Below are 23,350 nucleotides of genomic sequence, written 5' to 3'. Positions count from 1 at the left end.
ACTTAAATATTGTTCGGTAGGGCTGGGTATTGACACAAATTTCACGGTTCGATTCACAAGCTTGTGATTCAATTCCGATCCAATTCGATATAGATTCATTTGAATATATCTGGTACAGTAAATGTCAGCTTTTCTCAAGGAAAGAAAATCTCTCAGCTAATGTTGTAAACTCTATTGACTATTGAAGGCAGTGATGGGAAGTTCGGTTGTTTTCGGCGAGCTGGTTCTTTCGGACAGTTCGTTTCATTCACCTGTTCTTTTACGTCCTTGCGTAATGACTTCGATTCTATTATCCCGGCTGATGAAAACACATTTAACTGAAGTTATGATTACAAATTACTTTATTTGAATAATAATAATAATTATAGCCATCATCATCATCAAGTTTCTTACATTAACGTTTTGCAAAAGCACCCAATACAGGCATTGATGTGCAAACGCGGATGTTTTACACGCTTTAAAGATATAAAGTGAATCTAGTCATCAACTTTTTACAGAAACCAGGATCCAGCTCGTAAAGCTTAAAATATAACGTGCATACACAATAGTAAATTGCCTAATTAATTTACACGTTTTGACTGAACAGTTGTTGCATGTTTTATTTGCAGGTCTGTGATATGAAGAGTTTGCAAAGTAACATATTTTAGCAACAGTGTGAAAGTGAATAGCAGGCACAATACTGCCGGTATAAACATGAATATCTATTGGTGCAATATCCTCCTGGGACCCAAGAATAGACTTTTGTCCACTGTAGTGGACATTATATTTTAGTTAATTTCCCTGACATCATACATGTCACATGACACAACACTGGGTGTCCTGTAAAGAGCACATTCAGGACTTTTCAGAGATACCAAATGTTTGGAGGTTTCACCATGAAAACAACTTCTCCTTGGTCTTTAAAAATGTCTGACATTAATTTAGTGATCAAATGTAGCATTCTTATGGAAATATGATAATATAGTGTAATTATAATATAAATTGGACTACTTTTCAAATTGTATTTCATAAAACAACATCTCAGGAAAATGTTAAGGGGTTTAAAAAAACCAAAAAACTTTCTGTTACAGAACAGGGCATTGATTTCAAACGTGTCCACTGTAGAGGACATCAGGACTAAAATCATGTTTATCAGGCATTCTGGGAGACACAACAAGTGAATATGGAAATAAATTATACATCAATATTCCTATGAAATGTTAGATATTATTATTAAAATGTTGCCAATTATTACTCCAATTATTACCCTTTATTCTTTCATTAAATGTTGCTCCCAGAACACATTAATGTGCAAATTAGATACAGTGTATAGATACATTGCATTGAATGGGAATATTAACTTATGGCCATTTTACCCACATATTGCAAAAAGTAAAACGGTGTATCAATTCATTCCATTATTTCTTTCATAACATAGTTGAGAATAATCTTTATACAAATTTTGGTTGAAAAAATCCTGAAACCCCAAAATGTATTGGTGATTGAAAAAAAAATCCCATTGTTTTTGCCTATACATATAATTTCATGTCATTTTATTTTTTAAACAACTTAGTCCTGGCGTCCACTACAGAGGACATAGCATAACGTATGAATAAAATATTATTTTATATATATGTTTTTTTTACCATTTGTTTATTGTGCTCTAAACAGTGTGATGACATGGAAAAAAACTAAATTCAAAAAACTTTTTTTTTTCTGGGTCTCAGGAGGATATAAGTCACGTGACTAAACTTACGTCATCATTTTTCACAGTCCACACTACAATGCGAAAACGGCGTTTTCAAATTGATCCACTTTAAAGTGCGTTTTCAAAAAGCTTCGTTTTCATTAATAAAAACGCCATCTCAGTGTGGACGGAAGGCCAGAACAGAGAGGAAAAAGATTATTAGTGTGGACATGGACTGAGTAAACTCCACTGACCAGGAGTCATCTTCTATACTCTTTCAAAAGATCAGGACAATCGTTCTTGACTTGTACCTTGTGAACACACTTGTTAGCAGTTAGCACACTCAATTCCCATCACATGCTCAGATAGCAAACGGACAACTGAAGTATACTTTCCGCTTGGAGTACTAGTTGGATGTTGTGAGTCTTCTAACCAGCTAACAAATCGTGTGGATCTGCATGCTGTGCTGAGAGATTTGATTTCACTAAACCTGTTTAGCTGTTGTTGCTTCCGACCTCATTCTTAAGCTGTAGTTTACATGCGTCATATGTTCCCTCTCTATAGTTTACGTGCTTCATAGGTTCCCTCTCTTTAAGTTAATGATGGATCACTGTGTTTCCCCATTATAGTCAAGCTAAAGAGTTGTGCCTAATATATACCCTCTTTACTTTTCAGATGACTGACAAAACATTTGGCAGACGCTTTTATCCATAGCGACTTGCATTGCATTTAAGTTATAGATTTTATCAGTTCATGCATTCACCACTGAATTGGCTCGATCACTCTCTCCTCTCCACCTATAGCTGGTGTGTGGTGAGCGCACTGGTGCCGTTGTACTGTGGCTGCCGCCGCATCATCCCAGTGGATACTGCACACTGGTGGTGTAGAGGAGAGATTCCATGATATGATTGGACAGCGCTTTGGGTGTACAGTAGTACATATGAAAGCACCATATAAATGTCTCCATTCAATTTAATTGCAGTGCCATAACTGTATCTTCCTGTGACGCTTCAGTCTTTGCTCTGGTGACGTACGCAGGTCTTCTCCAATCAGCTCCCGCTCATCTGCATACTCTCGAGAGCCACGCCCACATCTCAACATCCAATCAACAAGCAGTGAATAGAACCAAGCACCGCCCTACTTCTACTTTACTTTTCTAATAATCTGATCAAATTTGACATACATCACAATATGGAAGAAAATATGATGATGCTGCTTCCGTTACATCGTGACAGCAGTGGCTGTTGATGCCTTGATTCAGTTTATGATTCAGTGTTGTATGTAATTGAGCAGTTAAGAAGAAATTTATGGATTACATTTCTGGTTGGGTGCTCTTTTTTTCCACACAGTCTGATAGGGAGCATGAGTGTTTGCATGTGTGTGTCTTTATTATTGACCTAATGTTTGGTGTGAAATGTGTGTCGTCACCGCAGACGCTAGATGAGACGTGTGAGGGCTTTTGTGGCGTCTGCTACATGCTCTTCAGTTTCAGATTTGTAAAAGACTTGATTCTGAAAGCTTCAGTCGTGTTGATCTTCTGTTGTTGCATTAGCTGAAATTCTTCTTTTTGACACAGTTTCGCCTGGGTCAGAACAGAAGAACGCTCCGGACGTGTGTGATGATGAAGATGGTGATGATGTTGAGATTATATTTGAGCGTAAGCCAACGAGAGAGCAGGCAGAACTGGCCGCCCGACTGATGCTTCCTCCTGCGTTCTTCTGTTACAAAAACGTCCCAGGATACGTCAGTGACGATGACAATGATGGTAAGATCTAAACTGTATTTAAATATAGTCTGGTTTCTGTCACCTGTACCAGTAAAGCCCATATCTGAAGCTGTGCTCTGAGAACAGATCTGCTCAGAACTACCCGGATCTGTGCTTGTTTAATTAGAAGCTGTTAAAGTTTGACTAACTCTGAAACGGCTGTAAAGAATGATTGGCCGATCAGTGTGCATGTGTCTGGGCCTCGACCGTGTGGTTAATCATGCTTCATGTGTGTTTTCTCTCTCTGTGTTGCACAGATGAAGATTTTGAAACCGCAGTGAGGAATCTGAGAGGAAAGCTGTATCCGGACGGAGCTGATGGGGCGTCAGATCACGGTAGGTGACATGCAATACAGTGTTTCCTCTAGGAGTTTTTCCAGCTGTAGTGGCAGGCCTATTTCCACAGGGGTAGGGGGCGTCGCCCATGGGTGATTTCCCATTGACCACGCCCCCTCCCCCCGTTGGTTAAACCTCACCCAAGAATCGTGCACTAACTCACCGGCTACACAAACTGCACAGTAAGAGAAGGCTATATTCATAAACTATGGCAAAAATAATCTTATAAATTGGGTTAGAGGATAATAGATTAGCAAAAGTTATTTTAGAAAAATCACGGGTGCACAATCATTTTATAAAATCTGAACATTAAGTGAAAAAAAACATTTTGTGGGGAACAAATAAATGGTCAAATGTTACACATTTGTCTTTGTATTGTTAAAAAATACATTGATGAAAAACAAGTATATATATATATTTGTGAATTTTTAAAAATATTTAGTCTCTGAAATAAGGCCATAAAACTCACTGATTATTTGTTCACAAGACGTGAAAACAATCACGTAGCCTAGAATTTTTTCTTTCAAAACTGTGAAAATCATCCTGCCCACTCAATCACATAAAACATAATGATTTAAAATTTGTAAGACATGTTTTGAGTAAGAAAGCTGTATGCGGGGAGGGCGTATATCATCATGAATATTGATGTGTTTCACACCTGGGAAGACAAAGACCCTCCCCTAATGGCCATATCAGGTGAGACTGTGGGGGAACTTGCACAAAGAATCTGGAGAGATTAAAAGAATGGCTTTTTGCTTGTTTGGATTTATTTACAACACAGCATAGTCCTAATATGACATAAAGGCCCATTATTGAATGCGCTGATCGAATCAGAGAGACATGAACAGTCACACACCTTTGTGCCATTCCTGAAACAGTTCCTGATCACCATACCTGTCATTTCCATGAGACTCGTGTGAATGATCATCAGTGGCATCTGGTCCCTGTTAAAAAAAATAAAAATAAAAACCGTATATGGGCTGCCCGATCTGGGGAAGAAAATCTAATATATATAGAACACCAGGTTTGTTGTGCCTTGTAGGCATATACTTGTAGGGCTGCATAAAATAACAAAATATTTACTGAAGCGATCGAGCCGCTCCTCACTATGAAACATTATTGTTACCACATTCTAAACATCTAGGCTACATTTGAGCAGATATCCACGAACACTGTATTTCACTGTAAACACTAACATGAGTATTATAATGTTTAGACCAGTGTAAACACTCATACTAGCCTACTTTTATATCATGCTATGTTTTATAGAGCATAAAAACATCCTTGTCCGTCGATTTCATACATTTTTAGTCTGGCACCAGCTCAACTAGTACTGTGTGAAGTTGATGCAACAATAACACGCTAACTAAATCCAAGGTAAAATCGCAGCGTGTCTTCCAAACTCGATGAAAAGCAGAGGACTGATAAGTTAGATGCTTTGTTTTGAGGTGATGAGGGAGTTTACAGGTTCGCTCCTTCACGTGGACTATTAGCATGTGAATCGCTTGTGTGGGTGTGGTCACATTAGAGATAATGAGCAGATGCTTGAGAAACTGTACCTCTCGTTGCTTTCATACGGATTACTTAAACCGAGAATATTTGTTTTTGATATGATTTACATTTAAAAATAGACACTTCAAGCTTTCTAAAGACATATCTCTCATGTCGCCAAGTTTTTGCTGAGTTTGTTCATTTTCTGTCGCGTTTCAGAATGGCCTTCACACTGCGAGAGACGGCAGGTCGCACATCGTTTAGTATGTTTCTTTTACGAAAATCACTACATTTTGTTTTTATTATGAGTGTACACCAATAAAAGTAGACATTTAACAGTTTTGAATTATATTTAACACTTATTAAAAAAGTTATTTGAGTCTCTTTCGCACTGATAAGAAAAAAAGCGAGGCTATTGCGCCAGTGCGACGGCCGACCCCAGGGGGTTAAAACACACTACTTTCTAATTCCAAAGTGTGTTTGTAGAATGTGTACCATAAGTAGATATATCAGCGCTGAGAGAGTGTGTGTTTGCAGACTCTGATGGAGAGTGTGTGTTTGCAGACTCTGATGGAGAGTGTGTGTTTGCAGACTCTGATGGAGAGTGTGTGTTTGCAGACTCTGATGGAGAGTGTGTGTTTGCAGACTCTGATGGAGAGTGTGTGTTTGCAGACTCTGATGGAGAGTGTGTGTTTGCAGACTCTGATGGAGAGTGTGTGTTTGCAGACTCTGATGGAGAGTGTGTGTTTGCAGACTCTGAGGTCACACTAGTGTGGGAGAAGCAGCCGACTGCAGACGAGGAGCAGAGAGCCAGACGCCTGAAGCTGCCGCCCACCTTCCTCTGCGGCGTCAGCAGCGACTCCGACTCCGAGCGACCCGACGACTTCAGCGCAGAGCTACACACACTGCAGCACGCTCAGGTCAGAGGACTTTCTGCACACTGACATGAGACGTGATTAGCAGCACTGGTTTGACTCATGTGTCGTGTTCTGGACACACAGGTGAAGCCGAAGCCTTCCCATGATGCAGCAGCGGAAGAGCCTCCCGTGGACGGCAGCATTGACCCCATTGACCTCTCCACGAAGAGGAGCAGCGAGAGCGAGTCCAGCTCCACTGCAGGTACACATGTCCTCCTCACTTCTACAGCAGCGCTGCCCTGGACACACTCCAGTTTAACGTCTAGTGACTGTAAGAGCAGAGCAGCAGAGGGCGTTTACCTGGCGTATTAGAGTTATGACCTGCATTTATAATGAAGGATTATAAGAAGGATTGAGACGTGAAAAAGCCATCTCCAGATTTTAGCCTTCTGATCTAAACACTGATAACTGAAAGGAGACACGCCTGTGATTGGCTGACACCTTTGCATATGAAATGAGTACTACATGTTCTGAAAACTACATTTCTACTCTTCCAGCTGCAGAGATGATCTGTTGTGAAAGGTGTTGATTACAGCATTAGATTTAGATCTTCTCATGTTGCATAAAAGAGAGCCAATCACAGTGATGTCTGCTGAACTCTGACAAATGCTTTCATCATAACACACAGTGCAACACGATATAAATAAGAGATTCGTCTTTCAGCGTAGACGGTCATTGATTATAACGAGAGAGCAGATCTCACTGAATGAAAACACACTGACACGATGATAAAACAATGAAAAAGTTACTACTTTGGTTCAGGTAAATGTAAGTTAAGTGTTTAAAACCGAAAATAAGGAATATTTTTATTAGAATTGGATGCAGTTTCTTTCCACAGAATAGAAATGATAAAACATCACTGAAACCATGATACCAGTTGAACCAGTCTCTTCTCTATAATACACCATCATCTGTAAGCCCTAATCAGACAGTATATGTTTTATACGGGGAGGTGGGCTAATATAATCATTTCCACCGTTCTTCTGACATGTGGGAATGAAGTCCAGCCCGGGGTCAGAGAGCGAAGGACAGGGACGTTCATTCAAACACAAGCAGCATTTGCCTTTGGTATCGTCTGACGTCTTTGCTCTTCTCCAGCAGGTCTTCCTTTTGCATTTGCATCTGCATCTGAGAGTGCGTTTTCATTTGCAGACTTGGCAAAGACTTCAGGAGAATTTGCTTTTGGCAAAAAAGGTGAGTGTTCTGTTTACATCTTAACCAGCGTTTAACCCGTGTGTCTGACTGAGTCATTAGATTTTATTTTTCATAATAAAGAGTCAAATTCACAATTCTTTCTTTTGAGTTGTTATGATGGGGGGGAAAACTATTCCTTAGTGAGAATGAGTAATCTAGCATGAAGGTGTAGTGCCAGCCAGAGCACAGGAGAGAGAGGGACACACACACCGTCTGAGGTTTTCTGGGTGTGTCTGTGTGAACTGCTGCTCTCATCAACACACAGGAGCCCAGTGTTTTCACTAAATAATACAGTACATTTCAGTTTATTGTGCACTGATACCGACACTTTCATTTTTCTTGTGCTCACCGATTCCTGTATTTTCATTGTACTTGTAATTTTTAAACAATGTATGAATCAAATTCGTTGGCTTAATTCATTTAGCAAATAGATATTTTCTTCAGTTATTTTCACACCTAATTATGCCTGTTAAAATGTATTGTTGGAGCTTCTATTAGTTTCACTGTTCTTTCTATTGCTCTATCATGTTATCTTTGAGTTAATAGCACAGCGTGTATTTAGAGCTGCTATGATATTTTCTACTAGCCTGCTTGTTCAAATGTTTAGATGCCAGTGAAATATCACAATTCTCTTTTCCAATTTTGATATTACAGCAAAAACTACTAGCCTAATTAATGTAAATTTAAACCTTTATAAAAGAAAGTAATCAGTCAGTAATAAAATAAGGACAAATAATCCAATTACAAGCAAGTACAAATAAATACAATTGAACAAAGATACAAATGAAATAAACAGTGCTTTTCAGGTTCTCTTTCGGTCGACTCGCTCCATCTCACTATGGGAAACCCCTCTTGTGTGGTCATCCATGAAATCCCTATACAATCACCCCTATCAGGCCAGTGCTCCTGGGAAGCCCCGCCCCATCCCATATAAACCGTAGTGATGGCCCAAAATAGCTTCCTACGGTTACTCCTCATTAAGGAGACGTAGTTACGTTGTACTTACTCTAGGTACTGAGTAATGTTAGTTAATCACATGTACTTACTTTAGAGTTAGGTTTTGGTTTAGGGTTAGTTACTTGTAACAATGTATAATTTACTGTTATTACTGGAGTAAATGCATGTAGTAACATGTAACTCCGTCACCTTAAAGTGTTACCCATCCTACATCTCTTCACTCGCGGCATCCTACCTACGAGCCCTGTTCAGTACGTTCAGTAGTGTTTGGCATGATTAAACAAGATTAAAAAGTTACTACTTGTCGTAGGGCGTCAGGCCGAATAAAACATTTAACATAGTGAAATTCTTTACCAAGAAAAAAAAAATCTACTTACCAACCGAACATGACTACTTCTATGAAGTTTAAGACATCCAGAGCACCTTTTCGCTCTTGCCCTGGGGGATGTGGATTCCCTATTGCAGCTAGGAATGTGCTGTGCCCGCGTGTCTGAGGCCAGAGCATGCACAGGCAGCATTACAGGCACCGATCTCTTGTAAGCAGAGCAGCAAACACACTCTGGGAGCGAGGCGCAGAGGAGCGGTGTTTGAACAGGATGTGTGCATCGCCTTACAGGGGACAGACGGCACAGCATCTGCGCAGGAAACGGACTCTAGGCTTACCAGCTTGCTCATTCAGACGAGCTCGAGGATCCGTTCCCTTCCGAGATGGAAATAGAGCCATTCCCTGAGGTCCTACTGGACGACGACTCTGTTTCCATTGCTGCATCTGGAGATCTGTCAGACGAGTGTGAGGACGACGATGTGGAAGATCAGTTTGGGGATTCCCTGGTTACCCTACATGGGTTAGTCCTCCTGCTACCTCCACATCAGACACTTCCACCTTTCCAGGATTGCATGGAGGATGCGATGAAACATTGGGAAAGACCACTGTCATCCAGAGTCCTGGTGTATGGTTTTTCCTGTACAGATATGCGCTTCAGGCATAGCAGTGGTGTCTTTGGTGCTGCTGTCCATGCGAGACTTTCAGAGATGGACTGCTTTTCTAAATCAAGTCCCGGCAGAGATCTACACAGGAAGGTGCGCGTCTCAGCTCAATGTCTCAGGGCTCTGCTCATTTGGCGAGATGGAATTCCTGATGGAAGGGGTGATAATGGGTGTGATTTCAGACTGCAAGGTGGTCACCACCGACACATCCTCTCAGGGTTGGGGAGCGATAATGGAGGGACGCCCTGTGAATGGAGCGTGGACATAACCAGTCAAAGTAATGCATAGTGAAGCTCCTTGCAGTATATTTGGCCCTCAAACACTTCCTCCCGCAAATAAAGGGTTGTTGAGTATGGTCAGCAACACAACAGTGGTTCCTTATACAAACAGACAGGGGGAATCCTTTCGAGAAATCTTCATGCCCGTTCTTCTCACTGGAGACGCATTAGCACATCCCTGGCCAGAAACCCTGTTACATGTTTTCCCACCGATACACCTCATCCTCCCACTCCATCCAGAATTAGGTTGCAGAAGCTCTTAATGGCTCCATTATTGCTAGGAAGGCCATGGACAGCAGAGATGGTTCAACTGCTGTATTCACATCTGTGGCGTCTTCCTCAGCGCAGAGACCTCTGGGTCAAAAGGCAAAAGATGCCGTTCCTTTTTTTTCATTACCGGACATTCTTACCTCCCGTCAGGGGATACTGGAGGAAGGGAAGGCCTTTTTCTACGATTGCAGCCATTTCATCATGTCACATGGGATTTAATGGTATGAAACAGTAGATAAGCATCCTATCATAAGTATTTTTATGAAGGGTGTGCGTCATCTGAGACCAGTTATCAGACCTATGTTCCCAGCATGGGATCTGTCCCCGCTCCTGGAAGCCCCATTTGAACCCTTGGAGCAAGATATGAAGATGGTCTCATACAAGGCAGCTTTACTGCTCCTCCTGACCTCTATGAAGCGGGGTGGGAGAACTACATGCATTTTTATTTAACCCTGCGTGTATCAGGTTCACACACAAATTTCCCAGGGTTATCTTGCCCCTAAATCCAGGTTATATTCCCAAGGTTATAGTTATAACCTCGGTGAGTGAGACATCTCACCAGAGAGTCCATTATTCATCCCCTCGGGAGATCTGTAAAGTATGCTGTTTTGGGCCAGCGCTGCTGTTCATACGGGAAGGTGCGGGGCTTCCCAGGAGCGTTGTCCCAGTAGATGTGATTTTGTTTAGGGCTTCATGGAGGTCCAAGCAAGAGGCGTTTCCCATAGTGAGATGTCTCTCTCATCTACCTCAGAGAATCGAGATTATAACCTTAACCAAACCTTTTTCCGCTATATCTATCTGTTTTCAGGTACAGGATTTGAGTAAAGTATCAATGTAAAATAACACTGCATAGTCTTCACTGTATGAATTAATTATAAATGAATTTTTATTGAAGTTACAAAAGTTATTCAGTCAAAAGCAGTGGGTGTATTTTCTTTTTCTTTTGTTGTTTAATAAACATAAAGTGACAGCAGCCTAATATTCCTGATGCTGTCTGCCATTACAGACATAATGTCCGGATTCAATATACTGAAACTGTACACGTGTTGTCTTTCTCATAACTGACTGTGTTTCACAAGGATACTCGCCGATACGGGCATTTTTGACAATTCTCACTTTTTTTCTCACGTTTATTTCTGTAGATGCAAATTTTTCTTGGTCAAACGCCGGAGCCACGGTCTTTGGTAGTGCACCAGCGCGAACTGAAGGAGGGGAAGCACACAATGAAGGAGAAGAGGGCAGTGATGACGAATCTCCCCGTAATGAGGAGATCCACTTTGAGCCGATCGTGTCCTTGCCAGAGGTGAGTGTGTGTGTGAGGTTAATCAACGGCCGGACGATTAACCGGAATTAAACCGAAGTGCAATTATGAAATCACAGTGTTATATGCGCAGTGTTTCATGATGAAGCGCAGCACTGAGATCAGAGTGGATCGATCAGTTTGCAGTAGATGCTGCTCCATCTCCGCAAGCGCTGAGAGTTTGAGTCACTCATAACCTGCATCTCTCCAAACTTGCAATGAGAAGCATTTACAAACCTGTTGTCCAACAAATGAGAACATTTAATGACATGTTTTTACTCACTTCACTTCATAACGTCAGTCGAGTGTTTGAAATAACTTCCTTTTGTGGTCTAACGTGACTTCATGTCTTAGATTGAGGCAGAATTATATTATATTATTGTATTCTAAAGGTTATAACGATTAGCATTGCATTGTAAATATACTTTAAAATACCCGAGATGGCTTGAACACAGATTAATCATATTGTCACAATCCTGATTGTTTTCATGTTTCGTCAGTCAATAGATCTCTATCTGCATTTTATTCTGCTATGGCGATTGCTGGATGCCTTTGCCCATATATTTTTATTAGATTTATTGGACTTTCAGCAGGAGGGTCCATCCGGTTACGAGTATGAATGAAACCGATTTTACATTACATGTGTGCACTCACTAATGCTCTCAGTGTTCTAGGTAAAAAATGCATAAGATTTCTTGACAGAAACACAAGAAATATCCATCACAGATGGTGAGCGCCATCTACTGTCAGAGTGAATTTACAGTTTCTAAAAATCAAAATCATACATATTAAATGAATATGAAAATAATTTTGTCTCATCCCTTTTCTTAAAAATGTTAATTTTGATAAAACTTTGTTTTTGTCAGAGCCTGTGTTTGAGCATGTAACAACGGTAACATTAGGGGGCACTAGCCTACCTCTTAGATGGGTATTTATACAGATAGCTGACTTGACGTGTTGACGTGACTCCTGCAGGTGGAGGTGAAGTCTGGCGAGGAGGACGAGGATATTCTGTTCAAAGAAAGGACTAAACTCTACCGCTGGGACCGCGAGCTCAACCAGTGGAAGGAGCGCGGTGTGGGAGACATCAAGATCCTCTTCCACCCCGTCAAGAAGTGCTACCGTGTGCTGATGAGACGCGAGCAGGTGCTGAAGGTCTGTGCTAACCACACCATCACCCAGAGCATCGAGCTCAAGCCCATGAACACCTCGGCCAACGCGCTGGTGTGGACCGCCACCGACCACTCAGGTACAGCCCTCGCACCGCACACGCTGGAAACTACGGCTGTCAAAATGGCTGAAAAGCCTAATTTGAATTTCTTTCTTAAATATTGGCTAAATTCAAATTCTTTAGGCAATACTTCATGTCACAGGGAAAAGTACTGTATTGTCTCCTATGCCCGCAAGCGAGTGCAATGGGCAAATAAAAACCACATTAAGTATTGCATCTTTTGAAATGACATTCACTTTTTAAAGTGTAACTTTTGAAACTATTGTTCTTAAATAAAATATAATTTCGTTAATGTGCATGCAAGGAAAATTAGGTTACAATAGTGCATAAAACTGTTTGTGCATCAGTAACCTGAGAAAACACACTTCAACAGACGCGTAATAAACTACATGAACACACAATAGCAAACTGCCATTCAGAAACACTAACTTCTACTCACTACATCTACATATTGTTCATCAAAAACACCTGACGCTCAACTTGATCTGAGCGAGTGCTGAGCGCTTTCTGTTGACTGTTTCCAGCTGATGAAAACGCACACACACAATTTTGACTCCAACTGAGTGGGGTTTCGCCAGCAGGAAGGCTTTTCCCGCCATTTTTCAAAATAAAACAGCTGACACAAATTCAAATGCACGTTTTTTGCATTTGAATGCAGTTTTTTTATTTGTTTTTTTTTATTGATGAATAAAAACTAAATTTGAATTTTTATTTGACAGCCCTAGTGGAAACTGTGCTGGGCAGTGTTGTTCATATGTGTGTGTGTTCCCACAAACAGAGGGAGACGGGAAGGTCGAGCAGCTTGCGGCCAAGTTCAAGACTCCAGAGCTGGCCGAGTCCTTCAGACGAGCGTTCGTCGACTGCCAGAGCTTCATGTCGCGGGCCGACTGCACTCAGGTGTCCGTGGCCGAGGCGCATTCTCGAGACTCCAATCCTGTAGTGTTCTTCAACATGGCTGTCGATGGCGAGCCAGCTGGGAGAATCGTCATGGAGCTGTTCGCTCACATCGTTCCCAAAACGGCGGAGAACTTCCGGGCTCTGTGCACGGGCGAGAAGGGCTTCGGTTTCCACAGCTCTGTCTTCCACAGGATCATCCCTGACTTCATGTGTCAGGTGAGGCCGCACCATCTGAAAATACAGCATGTCTCCTTAAAAACTCGTAACATATAAGCCTCTTTATGGCCTTAAATATGTTCGCACTAAATGTAAAAGAAAAGTCTTAGTTATCGTTTCAAGCGGTCTTAAATTTTGGGATGAAAAAACAGGAATCACAGACTGATCTCATGAAATGGCATATGTATGACACGCCAATTCATATTTCCATTTTTGGCGTGCTATCAACACGTATAATCGCTTTTCAGCGTGTTTATCAACGCCTTTGACTTAACGTTACATTACTGTATTATGTATATATAAATATATGACCTACCCCAACCCTGTCCCTAAACCTACCCGTCACTGGGGTTAATACCATTTATGAGTCTTCCCCTACCATCCTAGGAAAAAAAATATCGCTCCACAGATGTAGATATAGATTTTGCTTCGTTTCGCTCGGACATTTAATGGCGTACACATACACGCGGAATCACTCGGACATTTAATGGCGTAGACATACACGCAAAAGATGACGGTTCGTTTCGGCGTGGACATACACGCGGATAGCTCAAAATGCGTATAGATAACACGCCACTTGACTTGAAAGTGGCGTGTATGTTTACGCAAAGTCATGATGTCATGTTGGGAATCATTATGCTCTGTTTCCCAGGGTAACCGCTGTATTTCTGCTGTTTCATAAGCGCCATCTACTGTCAGAGAGAGTCTGCATTATCATTCATTGCGTTATTTGAACTGTGACTTTGTTGAAATTGTGGATTACTGTCATTTTGTTTAGTATTGCTACACTTTTTTTGTCCTTAAATTCTTAAAGCCTTCAATTTGATTTTAAAGGGGACCTATTATGCCCCTTTTTACAAGATGTAATATAAGACTCAGGTGTCCCCAGTATGTGTCTGTGAAGTTTCAGTTCTAAATACCACAGATAATTTATATTTCCAATTTTCTATTTGGGTGTGAAAAATGTTTTTGTGTGTCCCTTTAAATGCAAATGAGCCGCTGCTCCACGCCCCCTTTCCAGAAGAGGGCGGAGCCTGTACAGCTCGGGCTTTGGATACTCAACAAACCTGGAGAATCTCACAGTAGCCAAAATGTAAAACTTGTCAGTATTAAATGTTCGATCCGGGGTCACTGATGGAGAGAGACACAACTTTTAGAATGCAAGAGGACGTTTCTGAATTTATGTCCTGTAGTTGTTGTGGAGTTAACTTTATTCCGCTTATGGATTAGCATGTTCCGTCATGACCATCTGTAAATTGTTGTACAGGTGCTCATGTGGGAACTGTAGTGGGATGTTGGTATCAACCCATCTTTCAGAATCAACTTCTGTGCAATTCCAGCGTTGAACTGACCCTTGTTTGTGCAAATCATTTTACGCCGGACTGCTTCACAAACAAAAGACTTTACCTAATTTCTTCAGCACATTTCCTTCATAAATGAAATGAATCCCCAGTGGCTCAGATGCCGGGAGTCTATGGAGACTCGTATGTTCACATAATGTCCATGCCGCAAACATTACAAATGTTCTATCAGTAGGTGCTTTAGCGAGGAACCGAGGATATAAATGTCAAGTCATCTTCTTTTATATAGCGCTTTTAACAATGTAGATTGTTCCAAAGCGGCTTTACAGGGATAATAGGAAATTAAAGTAACAGAGATTGTTTTGGCTTTTTGACAGCTCTAGAATAGTTATTTTCCAGCTAAAGTTAGTTTTAATTTATTCACTTCCGTCGTAACGATCATTAGTTATTAACTTAGGGGCCGCTAACATGACACCGTTTTAACAGAAAACTCTTTAAGTTCTCTCTACGCAAACTTTAAAAGCGTGAACCTGTGAGAACGCTGAGGGCGTGCACATTTGCGGCTCACTCAGGGCGGGATCTATGCTAATAGGTTAGATCGTCACCAGTCATGGGTGGGGAATCTGGAACCGCATATTTAGAACCTGCTTCTGATTTATGGAGAATATAACAAAAGGATTGGGTGCATGATTGGTTGATTGTTTGGTTTGGTTGTTCACACACATCAGTGTTCACACACCAGTAAAGGGGATTGTTTGGTCTGGTTGTTCACACACCAGTAACGGTGATTGTTTGGTCTGTTGTCTCTCAGGGAGGCGACATCACCAGCGGGGACGGGACGGGAGGACGGTCCATCTACGGAGGGAAGTTTGAGGACGAGAACTTCGACGTGAGGCACACGGGCCCGGGACTGCTGTCCATGGCCAACCGCGGCAGAGACACCAACACCTCGCAGTTCTTCATCACACTCAAGAAAGCAGAACACCTGGACTTCAAGCACGTGGCTTTCGGCTTCGTCAAAGAAGGCATGGATGTGGTGAAGAGAATAGCAGAGCTGGGCAGTAAGGACGGCAAACCCACTAAAGCCATCACCGTCTCAGACTGTGGACAGTTGTAAACTTTTCTACGTTTGGCAAACTTCTGTTCATGTGAGAAATTATGTTCCCTGATCTTTTGTGTAAATGTGTAAGAGATGTTGTACATGCAGTGATTTTATTTTTGTCCTGTTTGTATTAGACCGCATTAGTTGACAATAAAATTTATGCTTTGCAAAAAAAAGTTACGTTTTACTATGAACTTGTTTACCCCAGATTTACCTTGATATGTATTGAGTTTACAGGGGCTTTTTCAAGGTTGGCTTTCTCCCTTAGAAAGTCTGTATTTTGTCTGAAAGGCACATTTCTCTCCAGCAGTGTTTTAGATGGAGCTGAAATACAGTTTTGCTGTACCTCAATCCAACATGAGCTTTTCAATCTCCTGAACATTAAAATAAACATCTGGCAGCTTCACTATTTATTCAGTGTCATTATTCAGACTGATCTCATGAAATGGCGTATGTATGACACGCCAATTCGTATTTCCATTTTTGGCGTGCTATCAACACGCATAATCGCTTTTCAGCGTGTTTATCAACGCCTTGATTTAACGTTACATTACTGTATATATAAATATATGACCTACCCCAACCCCGTCCCTAAACCTACCCGTCACTGGGGTTAATACTATTTATGAGTCTTCCCCTACCATCCTAGGAAAAAAATATTGCTCCACAGATGTAAATATACATTTTGCTTCGTTTCGCTCGGACATTTAACGGCGTACACATACACGCGGAATCACTCGGACGTTTAACGGCGTACACATACACGCAAAAGATGACGGTTCGTTTCGGCGTGGACATACACGCGGATAGCTCAAAATGCGTATAGATAACACGCCACTTGACTTGAAAGTGGCGTGTATGTTTACGCAAAGTCATGATGTCATGTTGCATTATTGATGATAAAACATTTTATTGCAACTACAGGAGAAAGTGAAATTCTACTGAATAAAGTGAAGCTAAGCTGTTTCAAGAAAACTGGTAACCAGTATTTAAGCTACCGCTGTATAACCAGCAAAGATCAGGAGTCATTATTTGTTCAGTAAATCCACTCCTTTTTTTCCCTCTACTCCGTAGATAAGACCTACATGAAATTGACCATAAATGTATTGACTAAATATCAAAGCAAACTGGAATTTCAAAGTACACTATATCATTTTGGGTTCACAAATGAGAATTTAAATAAGTACATCATAAATCCATCTTCCATAAGGTAAGCCTATTAAAAGTGTTTATATTTTATCTGTTGGGACGGATTGTTTTTTCTTGGGGTCAGAAAACCTCAAAACAAAAAAAATCAAACTGCCCCGACATCACATGTTGTTTGGGAGTGTTTAAAGAAATAAATCATCCTTGCTCATCCAAAAACAAACCTCCAGCTTATTCAGTAGTCAGACACTTCTGGAACTTCAAACGGGACCGGCTGCTATGCTCAATGAAACAAAAAAAAAAGCTTTTTTGCAGAAAACCCACCAGATGGGATAAAAAGTATCCCAGGCCCAGGACTTCTTATTCAGATACATGGTATCATGTAATCTAGCAAATACCAACAGAGAAAAAATATAAACCTGACGGCCTCTGTCTGAGTTTGAGTGGGCTGAACTGAAGAGGAGGAGCTGGAAATCTGAAGGATCTGGAGAGATTCTGTATGAAGAAATTACGGATCTGGAGAGATTTGGTATGAAGGATATGAAGGAATGAAGGATCTGGAGAGATTCTGTGTGAAGGAATGAAGGATCTGGAGAGATTCTGTGTGAAGAAATGAAATATCTGGAGAGATTCTGTGTGATGGAATAAAGGATCTGGAGAGATTCTGTGTGGAGGAATGGAAGATCTGGAGAGATTCTGTGTGGAGGAATGGAAGATCTGGAGAGATTCTGTGTGAAGGAATGAAGGATCTGGAGAGATTCTGTGTGAAGGAATGAAGGATCTGGAGAGATTCTGTATGAAGGATCTGAAGAGATTCTGTATGAAGGAATGAAGGATCTGGAGAGATTCTGTAAGAAGGAATGAAGGATCTGGAGAGATTCTGTGTGGAGGAATGGAAGATCTGGAGAGATTCTGTGTGAAGGAATGGAAGATCTGGAGAGATTCTGTGTGGAGGAATGGAAGATCTGGAGAGATTCTGTGTGGAGGAATGGAAGATCTGGAGAGATTCTGTGTGAAGGAATGAAGGATCTGGAGAGATTCTGTGTGAAGGAATGAAGGATCTGGAGAGATTCTGTATGAAGGATCTGGAGAGATTCTGTATGAAGAAATGAAGGATCTGGAGAGATTCTGTATGAAGGAATGAAGGATCTGGAGAGATTCTGTGTGGAGGAATGAAGGATCTGGAGAGATTCTGTGTGGAGGAATGGAAGATCTGGAGAGATTCTGTGTGGAGGAATGGAAGATCTGGAGAGATTCTGTATGAAGGATCTGGAGAGATTCTGTAAGAAGGAATGAAGGATCTGGAAAGATTCTGTGTGGAGGAATGAAGGATCTGGAGAGATTCTGTGTGGAGGAATGGAAGGATCTGGAGAGATTCTGTGTGGAGGAATGGAAGATCTGGAGAGATTCTGTGTGAAGGAATGAAGGATCTGGAGAGATTCTGTGTGAAGGAATGAAGGATCTGGAGAGATTCTGTATGAAGGATCTGGAGAGATTCTGTATGAAGAAATGAAGGATCTGGAGAGATTCTGTATGAAGGAATGAAGGATCTGGAGAGATTCTGTGTGAAGGAATGAAGGATCTGGAGAGATTCTGTATGAAGGATCTGGAGAGATTTTGTATGAAGAAATGAAGGATCTGGAGGGATTCTGTATGAAGGAATGAAGGATCTGGAGAGATTCTGTATGAAGGAATAAAGGATCTGGAGAGATTCTGTGTGAAGGAATGAAGGATCTGGAGAGATTCTGTGTGAAGGAATGAAGGATCTGGAGAGATTCTGTGTGAAGGAATGAAGGATCTGGAGAGATTCTGTATGAAGGATCTGGAGAGATTTTGTATGAAGAAATGAAGGATCTGGAGGGATTCTGTATGAAGGAATGAAGGATCTGGAGAGATTCTGTATGAAGGAATAAAGGATCTGGAGAGATTCTGTGTGAAGGAAAGAAGGATCTGGAGAGATTCTGTGTGAAGGAATGAAGGATCTGGAGAGATTCTGTGTGAAGGAATGGAAGATCTGGAGAGATTCTGTGTGAAGGAATGAAGGATCTGGAGAGATTCTGTGTGAAGGAAAGAAGGATCTGGAGAGATTCTGTGTGAAGGAATGAAGGATCTGGAGAGATTCTGTGTGAAGGAATGGAAGATCTGGAGAGATTCTGTGTGGAGGAATGGAAGATCTGGAGAGATTCTGTGTGAAGGAATGAAGGATCTGGAGAGATTCTGTGTGGAGGAATGGAGGATCTGGAGAGATTCTGTGTGAAGGAATGAAGGATCTGGAGAGATTCTGTGAAGGAATGAAGGATCTGGAGAGATTCTGTATGAAGAAATGAAGGATCTGGAGAGATTCTGTGTGAAGGAATGAAGGATCTGGAGAGATTCTGTGTGAAGGAATGAAGGATCTGGAGAGATTCTGTGTGAAGGAAAGAAGGATCTGGAGAGATTCTGTGTGAAGGAATGAAGGATCTGGAGAGATTCTGTGTGAAGGAATGGAAGATCTGGAGAGATTCTGTGTGGAGGAATGGAAGATCTGGAGAGATTCTGTGTGAAGGAATGAAGGATCTGGAGAGATTCTGTGTGGAGGAATGGAGGATCTGGAGAGATTCTGTGTGAAGGAATGAAGGATCTGGAGAGATTCTGTGAAGGAATGAAGGATCTGGAGAGATTCTGTATGAAGAAATGAAGGATCTGGAGAGATTCTGTATGAAGGAAAGAAGGATCTGGAGAGATTCTGTATGAAGAAATGAAGGATCTGGAGGGATTCTGAATGAAGAAATGAAGGATCTGGAGAGATTCTGTATGAAGAAATAAAGGATCTGGAGAGATTCTGTGTGAAGGAATGAAGGATCTGGAGGGATTCTAAATGAAGAAATGAAGGATCTGGAGAGATTCTGTGTGAAGGAATGAAGGATCTGGAGAGATTCTATATGAAGAAATGAAGGATCTGGAGAGATTCTGTAAGAAGAAATAAAGGATCTGGAGATATTCTGTGTGAAGGAATGAAGGATCTGGAGAGATTCTGTGTGAAGGAATGAAGGATCTGGAGAGATTCTATATGAAGAAATGAAGGATCTGGAGAGATTCTGTGTGAAGGAATGAAGGATCTGGAGAGATTCTGTATGAAGGAATGAAGGATCTGGAGAGATTCTATATGAAGAAATGAAGGATCTGGAGACATTCTGTATGAAGGAATGAAGGATCTGGAGAGATTCTGTATGAAGGAATGAAGGATCTGGAGAGATTCTGAATGAAGGAATGAAGGATCTGGAGAGATTCTGTGTGAAGGAATGAAGGATCTGGAGAGATTCTGTGTGAATGAATGATCTGGAGAGATTCTATATGAAGAAATTAAGGATCTGGAGAGATTCTGTATGAAGAAATAAAGGATCTGGAGAGATTCTGTATGAAGGAATGAAGGATCTGGGGAGATTCTGTGTGAAGGAATGAAGGATCTGGAGAGATTATATATGAAGAAATGAAGGATCTGGAGAGATTCTGTGTGAAGGAATGAAGGATCTGGAGAGATTCTGTATGAAGGAATGAAGGATCTGGAGAGATTCTATATGAAGAAATGAAGGATCTGGAGAGATTCTGTATGAAGGAATGAAGGATCTGGAGAGATTCTGTATGAAGGAATGAAGGATCTGGAGAGATTCTGTATGAAGGAATGAAGGATCTGGAGAGATTCTGAATGAAGGAATGAAGGATCTGGAGAGATTCTGTGTGAAGGAATGAAGGATCTGGAGAGATTCTGTGTGAAGGAATGAAGGATCTGGAGAGATTCTGTATGAAGGAATGAAGGATCTGGAGAGATTCTGTATGAAGGATCTGGAGAGATTCTGTATGAAGAAATAAAGGATCTGGAGAGATTCTGTATGAAGGATCTGGAGAGATTCTGTATGAAGGAATGAAGGATCTGGAGAGATTCTGTGTGAAGGAATGAAGGATCTGGAGAGATTCTGTATGAAGGAATGAAGGATCTGGAGAGATTCTGTTGAAGAACTGGAGGATCTGGAGAGATTCTGTGTGAAGGAATGAAGGATCTGGAGAGATTCTGTGTGAAGGAATGAAGGATCTGGAGAGATTCTGTCTGAAGGAATGAAGGATCTGGAGAGATTCTGTGTGAAGGAATGAAGGATCTGGAGAGATTCTGTGTGAAGGAATAAAGGATCTGGAGAGATTCTGTATGAAGGAATGAAGGATCTATCTGGAGAGATTCTGTATGAAGGAATGAAGGATCTGGAGGGATTCTTAATGAAGGAGCTGGAGAGATTCTGTGTGAAGGAATGAAGGATCTGGAGAGATTCTGTGTGAATGAATGAAGAATCTGGAGAGATTCTGTGTGAAGGAATGAAGGATCTGGAGAGATTCTGTATGAAGGAATGAAGGATCTGGAGAGATTCTGTGTGAAGGAATGAAGGATCTGAGAGGTTCTGTATGAAGAAATGAAGGATCTGGAGAGATTCTGTATGAAGAAATGAAGGATCTGGAGAGATTCTGTATGAAGGATCTGGAGAGATTCTGTATGAAGGAATGAAGCATCTGGAGAGATTCTGTATGAAGAAATGAAGGATCTGGAGAGATTCTGTGTGAAGGAATGAAGGATCTGGAGAGATTCTGTGTGACGGAATGAAGGATCTGGAGAGATTCTGTGTGAAGGAATGAAGGATCTGGAGGGATTCTGAATGAAGAAATGAAGGATCTGGAGAGATTCTGTATGAAGGAATGAAGGATCTGGAGAGATTCTGTGTGAAGGAATGAAGGCTCTGGAGGGATTCTGTATGAAGAAATGAAGGATCTGGAGAGATTCTGTATGAAGGATCTGGAGAGATTCTGTATGAAGGAATGAAGCATCTGGAGAGATTCTGTATGAAGAAATGAAGGATCTGGAGAGATTCTGTGTGAAGGAATGAAGGATCTGGAGAGATTCTGTGTGACGGAATGAAGGATCTGGAGAGATTCTGTGTGAAGGAATGAAGGATCTGGAGGGATTCTGAATGAAGAAATGAAGGATCTGGAGAGATTCTGTATGAAGGAATGAAGGATCTGGAGAGATTCTGTGTGAAGGAATGAAGGCTCTGGAGGGATTCTGAATGAAGAAATGAAAGATCTGGAGAGATTCTGTGTGAAGGAATGAAGGATCTGAGAGATTCTATATGAAGAAATGAAGGACCTGGAGAGATTCTGTATGAAGGCATGAAGGATCTGGAGAGATTCTGTATGAAGGAATGAAGCATCTGGAGAGATTCTGTGTGAAGAAATGAAGAATCTGGAGAGATTCTGTGTGAAGGAATGAAGGATCTGGAGAGATTCTGTGTGAAGGAATAAAGGATCTGGAGAGATTCTGTCTGAATGAAGGAATGAAGGAGCTGGAGAGATTCTGTGTGAAGGAATGAAGGATCTGGAGAGATTCTGTATGAAGGAATGAAGGATCTGGAGAGATTCTGTGTGAAGGAATGAAGGATCTGGAGGGATTCTGAATGAAGAAATGAAGGATCTGGAGAGATTCTGTATGAAGGAATGAAGGATCTGGAGAGATTCTGTGTGAAGGAATGAAGGATCTGGAGAGATTCTGTATGAAAAAATGAAGAATCTGGAGAGATTCTGTGTGAAGGAATGAAGGATCTGGAGAGATTCTGTATGAAGGAATGAAGAATCTGGAGAGATTCTGTGTGAAGGAATGAAGGATCTGGAGAGATTCTGTATGAAGAAATGAAGAATCTGGAGAGATTCTGTGTGAAGGAATGAAGGATCTGGAGAGATTCTGTGTGACGGAATGAAGGATCTGGAGAGATTCTGTGTGAAGGAATGAAGGATCTGGAGGGATTCTGAATGAAGAAATGAAGGATCTGGAGAGATTTTGTGTGAAGGAATGAAGGCTCTGGAGGGATTCTGAATGAAGAAATGAAGGATCTGGAGAGATTCTGTGTGAAGGAATGAAGGGTCTGAGAGATTCTATATGAAGAAATGAAGGATCTGGAGAGATTCTGTGTGAAGGAATGAAGGATCTGGAGAGATTCTGTGTGAAGGAATGAAGGATCTGGAGAGATTCTGTGTGAAGGAATGAAGGATCTGGAGAGATTCTGTGTGAAGGAATGAAGGATCTGGAGAGATTCTGTGTGAAGGAATGAAGGATCTGGAGAGATTCTGTGTGAAGTAATGAAGGATCTGGAGAGATTCTGTATGAAGGAATGAAGGATCTGGAGAGATTCTGTATGAAGGAATGAAGGATCTGGAGAGATTCTGTATGAAGGAATGAAGGATCTGGAGAGATTCTGTGTGAAGGAATGAAGGATCTGGAGA

At 41.3% G+C, this 23,350-nt stretch overlaps 1 protein-coding gene across 6 annotated transcripts in view; it reads left to right on the top strand.

Moving 5' to 3' along the window:
• Positions 1 to 23,350, top strand: part of LOC130068942 (E3 SUMO-protein ligase RanBP2-like) — a 211,692-nt gene that overhangs the window by 60,774 nt on the left and 127,568 nt on the right. For 3 of the 6 annotated variants that reach the window (XM_056232595.1, XM_056232593.1, XM_056232596.1), the window contains 9 exons: positions 3,243 to 3,431; positions 3,689 to 3,766; positions 6,011 to 6,177; positions 6,259 to 6,376; positions 7,273 to 7,368; positions 11,003 to 11,163; positions 12,136 to 12,409; positions 13,170 to 13,504; positions 15,617 to 15,959. The exons of 1 other annotated variant lie outside the window; for it this stretch is intronic. In XM_056232595.1, coding sequence (XP_056088570.1) covers positions 3,243 to 3,431; positions 3,689 to 3,766; positions 6,011 to 6,177; positions 6,259 to 6,376; positions 7,273 to 7,368; positions 11,003 to 11,163; positions 12,136 to 12,409; positions 13,170 to 13,504; positions 15,617 to 15,922 — 1,724 coding nt within the window. In that variant the 3' untranslated portion in view covers positions 15,923 to 15,959. Of the gene's footprint in view, positions 1 to 3,242; positions 3,432 to 3,688; positions 3,767 to 6,010; positions 6,178 to 6,258; positions 6,377 to 7,272; positions 7,369 to 11,002; positions 11,164 to 12,135; positions 12,410 to 13,169; positions 13,505 to 15,616; positions 15,960 to 23,350 lie in introns of those variants that run through there. 2 more of the 6 variants (XM_056232594.1, XM_056232598.1) reach the window with 2 other exon arrangements.

The sequence above is a fragment of the Rhinichthys klamathensis genome, unplaced genomic scaffold (assembly GCF_029890125.1).
Source record: "Rhinichthys klamathensis goyatoka isolate OS25496 unplaced genomic scaffold, OSU_Roscu_1.1 h1tg000350l_1, whole genome shotgun sequence".
Taxonomy (NCBI): domain Eukaryota; kingdom Metazoa; phylum Chordata; class Actinopteri; order Cypriniformes; family Leuciscidae; genus Rhinichthys; species Rhinichthys klamathensis.
The sequence above is the reverse complement of the archived record's forward strand: the minus strand, read 5'-3'. Positions and strand labels throughout refer to the sequence as shown.